Here is a 6,479-nt window from a genome sequence, read left to right on the forward strand (position 1 = left end):
CATTCTAAATATGTCAAAGCATAGAAAACAAAGTTTTACACATGTTAACAAGAGGCAACGATAATAAAACTATTTTAACATTTTAACATGACCTATGCAGTGTTTCCCAAATATCTTAGTAGCTGCAAAATGTGGTTGTAATAAACAAGGAGGTTTTGCATTTATTTCTACACGTGTAGCTCTTAGCTTTTAAGAATGGCTTCTTCGACTTCAAAGAAAACATCTTAAAACAGAGTGGACACCATGAAATCAGACGGGGGGAGAAAAAGCATAAATATAATATAATATGAAAATATAAAATATGGTTACGGAAACCATTGCTCCGAAGACTTTTGTAAGCCTGTTCATGGAATGCCCCTTTGATGACATATGACATTATAATCACGTTTACTTTGTCAAAACCCACACAGGCGCAATTTTGAAAATCCGTCGTGATCTAGACGCAGTATTGGGTGTTTTCCGTCGTGATCTCCCAGCTCATCCGTTCGTTCGACTTTACAGAAAGCTGATTGGTTTAATCACGACAGTTCCAGAAGTTATTTGGTACTCGAATATGTACGACTTGCAAGACGCGTAAACACGTCAAGGCCTTATCTATGAGTTAGGTAGGACATTTCGAGTTTCGTATTTCCGACTCCTACATGAACGTAGCAAAAGGCACGGGGAAATATATTCGGTGCAAAGCCTCACAATCAACAGTTCATACTGCAACACCACAAGGATTGGTCTAAGCAGAAAAATAGAGGCAAGTACCTGCTTTTCTTGATTTTTTTATAGTGGCATCTTTGCTGTTCTTTTTTTTAAGAGGATAGCCTTGTTTAGTACTCTTGCCTAATTGGCTTAATTTAACATTTTTGCATTGTCCATGACTTATGACTACGTTACAAATTAACAGTAGGCTATGAGTCTTATTCTTAATATCACATTTAGAAACCTAAAGAAGTATTTGTTGGCTTTTTCCCAAACATTCAGTCTATGGCGGTGCCGAGGAACTCAATATGGATGCTGGTACTCTGTGCGTATTTTACACTCACTGTGAGAGCGGACTGCGGGAAGGACTGTGCGTTCTGCGTCTATCGTCTACTGGGGCGAAATACGGCGATTACGACTCTGGTAGGTCAACAAGTATCAACATATTTAAACCATATATTGAAATGAAAGTGGAATTCTACTTTTTATTATACATGTTTGACGTGCCATTTTTGGTTAATGTATCCACCCTGTAGCGTTTTAATCGATTTGCCTGTAATAGTTTAGGTAGGCAGACAATCTCACGTAAATTAAACGCCCATTCTTTAATTTACATCACAAATCTAGGCTACAAATATGTTTTTGTCAGTCAAATGTGTGCTGGTCGTATCAAGTTTCACGCTCGGGATGATTGCATTGGCCATATCTGATTTCCGTATACATTAGGCTATTAAGAAGACAATACAACGATATGGTACATTTCCCCCAAAACATTGTAGAAAGTTTAAGAATTATTAATTGTTAGATTATATCAAATACTGGCTTGTGAAACATTTCAGTGCAGTATTTTTGAGAACATGCCGTGACAAGAAACCTAAAATTAGCAATTATTACCGAACTGTTCTACTTTTATTATTAAAAAAACAAGGATCATTTTAAAAAGGTTCGTACAAACATTGGTTTTACACAGGAAATTGATAAAGTAAAAGGGGCATTTATTTTTCCACTTTTAGTCTTCCCAACATCTTACTCACACGTGTTGTCCCTATGGCTTGGGGAGGTGCAGACGAATCCTAATAAAAAAATACAAAAAGAGTGTCTTAAATATAGGTTTTAAACAGCCTCCCGCTCCGATATGCTTGCTGGGCAAAACAACATTACTAGCCTCAAGGGATTTTCTTTGGGCAGGGAAGACCACTTTGCATGCACCGCACAGCAAGCAGCCAAAGATACCACCAATTACCTAATCTTTCTCTTGATCTTCACCTATATTATTTTTTATTATTTACAATACAACCACCCCAAAAAACAAAAGTAACCTTACTTTACCTTGTTGCCCTTTATGGATATTATACATATATTTTCCATACATTGTACTTTAAACAAATATTTACAGTTTTAATTTCATCCTCAGTTTATACACCGATCAGGCACAACATTATGACCTCCTACCTAATATTGTGTAGGTCCCATTTTGCCGCCAAAAAAGCCCGGACCCGTCGAGGCATGGACTCCACTAGACCTCTGAAGGTGTGCTGTGGTATCTGGCATCAAGATGTTAGAAGCAGATCCTTCATGTCTTGTAAGTTGCAAGGTGGGGCCTCCATGGATTGGACTTGTTTGTTCAGCACATCCCAGTGATGCTCGATTGGATTGAGATCTAGGGAATTTGGAGGCCAAGTCAACACCTTGAACTTGTTGTTGGGTTCCTCAAACAATTCCTGAACCATTTTTGCTTTGTGGCAGGGGCCAATGCCATCAGGAAATACCATTGCCATGAAATGGTGCACATGGACTGCAACAATGCTCAGATAGGTGGTACGTGTAAAAGTAACATCCACATGAATGGCAAGACCCAAGGTTTCCCCGAAGAACATTGCCCAAAGCATCACACGGCATCTGCCGGCTTGCCTTCTTCCCATAATGCATCCTGGTGCCATGTGTTCTCCAGGTAAGCGACGCAAACGCATCCGGCCATCCATGTGATGTAAAAGAAAATGTGATTAATCAGACCAGGCCACCTTCTTCCATTGCTCCGTGGTCCATGCTTCTATCACATCAACATTGAGGACAGAATGTTCACTTGCTGCCTAATATATCCCACCCACTGACAGGTGCCATGATAATGAGATTATCAGTGTTATTCACTTCACCTGTATGTGGTCATAAAGTTATGGCTGATCGGTGTAATAGCCCTTTCCAACATAAACCACCTCATCTTGACTTTCTTGTGTCATATGTCTTCAACTGTAATGTCTTATATATATTTGAAACCCCTTAAAATAAATTATTGTATATTGTTCAGATTTAGTGTGTCCTTCAAACCTATGTACATGTTTTGTTCTTAACTGTATGTTAGCCACAGCAAGGGTAGGTATGTTAATGGTTATGGGCATCAATACATCCTTATTTACATTTTCCAGTCCATTAATTTCCCCCTATGGACTATAGATCAGTATCTGGCGTACAAATTGTCAGTCAATCAATTAGCTACATCAGTCATTCATTCAGTCACTTTGTTAGTCACACTCAATTTCTCATCCACTACAGGGCTCATTTGTCCACCAGCCAACTCTATGTCAGCAATTTGAGACTGTGACACTGACTTGATTTTGAAAATAATTAGGTGAATGATGCACATTGTCATAGAGATCTGGTATTTTTTTAAATGACAGCAATTAACCCAAACTAGGAGCTACAATAGCCTAATCAACTGAAATGTGTTTATATCTCAACTGGTCCAATGGGGGGTGCTTCAGCATTTGTGGTAGATGGCTATTAGTCTTGTCATGTTTATTCATTTTTAAGGCTGTATTATCACATTTAAAAAGCATTGTTTGCTAGATCAAGTATATCTTTAAACATGCGTCAAACATCTGAATACTCAAAAAAAAAAATGAGAAGCTTATGCTGCTATGATAAGCTTGAAGATAGAAAACATAAGCTGACTATTATAATGCGGTATTAATATATTATAAGGCTTAGGGAATTTTAGGTATCAATTGTGTTACAACTTGTATGCAAAATGCAGCAGATAAGTGACCCTCCATGTGTTTCATTTTAGCTACTATGTTATGACTTTAAAAACTAACAGAGCAGGAACATCACACATTGTTGACTTTGTTAGTACATCACAGCATATCCGTCTGTGCACCAGATGCCTTGCCAAGTTTCTTTTATACATACAGAGATGTGGCATCTGATTTATATTTGTATCTTTCAGATTATGCTAATTCCCAATACTTTTCCCATATACATTTACATATCTTGGGTTTACCTGCAGTATGATAATGTACCTGATATAAGTTGAACATGGATAATTCCACTTACCAATGGGGAATGGTCAGGCAATCAAGACACCTCCAGGGCAGGTCTTAAAAAAATACTATAATAACTGTTCTATAAGTTATAGAACCTTTACTAATATATGTCACCCATGTTTATTTTGTACAAAATACATATATGTTAGGGAACTGTGATAAATATCAAAAACATTTCATTTCAATTTCAGTCATGCTCTATAGAATGTGACGGCAACCTGGACGCCACAAAAATCCACCTCTGCCGAGATGTCCTTTTGGAGGAGGAGCGTGACAGTGTAGACCAACCGGAAGAGGTATCTGGCAAGCATCAGAACCTGGCCAAGAGGTATGGTGGCTTCATGAAGCGCTATGGCGGGTTCATGAACCGACGAAACCTGCCAACAGAGGAGGGAGGAGCACCTGATGGAGAGAATCGCCCAGTTGCAGAGGAAGAGGACATCCGTCTGGAGATCCTGAAGATCCTGAATGCAGAGGCTGGGGATGGGGACAGGGAGGAGGCCATGGGCTATGGGGGATTCATTAGGAATGATGGGGACTTGGGAGCCCTTAATGGGCCAGGCAGGCCATTGAAAAAGCGTTATGGGGGCTTTATGAGGAGGGTGGGGAGGCCAGAATGGGTCGAAACCCCCAAGATCCAGCAAGGGCCCATGAAACGCACATGGGAAGCGGGTGAGTCCCCCCTGGATCAGATACAGAAAAGATATGGAGGATTCATGGGCTAGAGTTTGGTGCCTCCTCCAACCCTATTCAAGTCTGTTAATCTATTGAAAAGAGGATCCATTCTTGTACCATCGTAGAGCTTGTTCTGTGCTACTTTATGTCTGATGTCTTTTATTTTAAGAACCTGTGTTTTTTGTGTTGCATGAGGGCGGGGCATGTGAGGAAAACCGATCTTGGCACAACCAGGTCTTTGTCTCTCTGGTGTCAATTTGCCTCAGTTAAAAAAGGGATACTTCAAGTTCTAGTTGAATATTTGACATACATAGTGTATTGTTGTGCTACCCAAACTAGTTGTTTTTTAGCCTAATTGGCTGATTAGTGTCCTGAATATCGAGGCAAGGTAAGACAAAAAAACCTATAAGAGGCTAACAAAACAAATCACTTTCTGAGGCTTTCATTTTTCACCACAAAATTGTTTAGGCACACTCAAAAAGCTTAATCTCAGAAAACGCCATAACTATGTGGGAATAGTCCACTGTGGCCTCTGCATTGGTGGTTGAGTCTTTGGAAGTAAAATACTGCCCATCGATGTTATCTGCTTTTCTACTGGAACATGTACCCCACATTTAGTACTGCTATACTACTGTGTTGCAATTATCCATCTAATGGCAGTGTCAGTTTCTATTACAGCCAATTATAACAACAATGTTGCTCATCCCACATTGCTCACACATTTCCCAGTATGCAATATGTCAAAATATGTTGCTTTCAGTTGATAAATGCCCTAATTTTATGTTCTTTCTATTGAGAACAGAGCAGCATTTCATACCAATTAGTTGTACAAAAGATAATAAACCCATGAATCCTGCAGAAATAAAAGGACTCCACTCTGTTCTGACTGTTTGATGTGTTTGTCTACTTAGGACATGAAGCAATTTTTCCATTTCACATGGCTGAAAAATGAACAGAATACTTGCACCCATGACGCTGAAAATGGAAAATCCAAGGAAGTTGAGATACAAAACAAACATTTCAGCTTTTTGCCTACATCAGTACTGTACATCAATGTGAGACACACACCCTTTGTAGGAAGATGATTGACTGGCTCCACAGTTGAAAGCAGTTAAGTACTATATTATCAACATCTGCAACCACAAGGCAGCATTTGACAACACAATTTTGCGAAGTAAACAATGAGCACACAGTATAAATAACTAAGCACTGGCTGACAGACATCAATTCGAAAATCACACTTAAGAGATGCATTTAAATATCTCAACAACTCTATTGTAGAGAAATATAGATCCCACCATATGTGACACTAATGGGTTAACTCATTGGCAAAGTTGTGAATGCATAGAACTGCAGAAAACCCCCAAAGTTCTGTTAGAGTGGCCATTGGATTCTTGGTCACCTCCCTGATAAAGGACCTTCTTGTTTAGTTACTTTGTTTGGCCAGATGGACAGATCTAGGAAGAGTCTTGAGGGTTCGAAGAAGATGAAATGCTGGTGTAAAGGCTCCTGAACTATGCAGCTGGCTAAATTAAGTAACAAAAGGATATGTTACACTTACACAGCAAAATCCGCAATGTTAATTCAACTTACATAGTGTTAACATTAACACTATCCCTGTGTTTATATAATTCTCACTGGTTCTGAGTTAGAATTACACTCTGGATAGTAACTATTCAACAGTTTTAAACATCTGACACTCACTGTGGCTTCATGACACATGAAAGTGTATTTATCACACTAAATTGTGTTATCCCCTTACACTAGGACTGCTTATTTCTAACATTAAGAGTT

The 6,479-nt window shown here is 39.1% G+C and overlaps 1 protein-coding gene across 1 annotated transcript; it reads left to right on the forward strand.

Moving 5' to 3' along the window:
* The first annotated feature begins 478 nt into the window (after nt 1–478).
* penka (proenkephalin a) lies at nt 479–5,565 on the forward strand. Its single transcript, XM_010865466.4, has 3 exons — nt 479–745; nt 973–1,113; nt 4,202–5,565. Exons 2-3 carry the CDS (start codon nt 976–978, stop codon nt 4,733–4,735), a joined length of 672 nt encoding a protein of 223 aa, XP_010863768.2. The 5' UTR covers nt 479–745; nt 973–975; the 3' UTR covers nt 4,736–5,565.
* The last annotated feature ends 914 nt before the right edge of the window (nt 5,566–6,479 follow it).

The sequence above is a fragment of the Esox lucius genome, chromosome 3, assembly GCF_011004845.1.
Source record: "Esox lucius isolate fEsoLuc1 chromosome 3, fEsoLuc1.pri, whole genome shotgun sequence".
Lineage (NCBI taxonomy): Eukaryota > Metazoa > Chordata > Actinopteri > Esociformes > Esocidae > Esox > Esox lucius.

Excerpts from the sequence above, each read along its gene's own strand:
- penka (XM_010865466.4), top strand. The coding sequence starts at position 976 with ATGGCGGTGCCGAGGAACTCAATATGGATGCTGGTACTCTGTGCGTAT. Across the intron at positions 1,114-4,201 it reads ATACGGCGATTACGACTCTG|TCATGCTCTATAGAATGTGA; the intron begins GTAGGTCAACAA and ends TTTCAATTTCAG.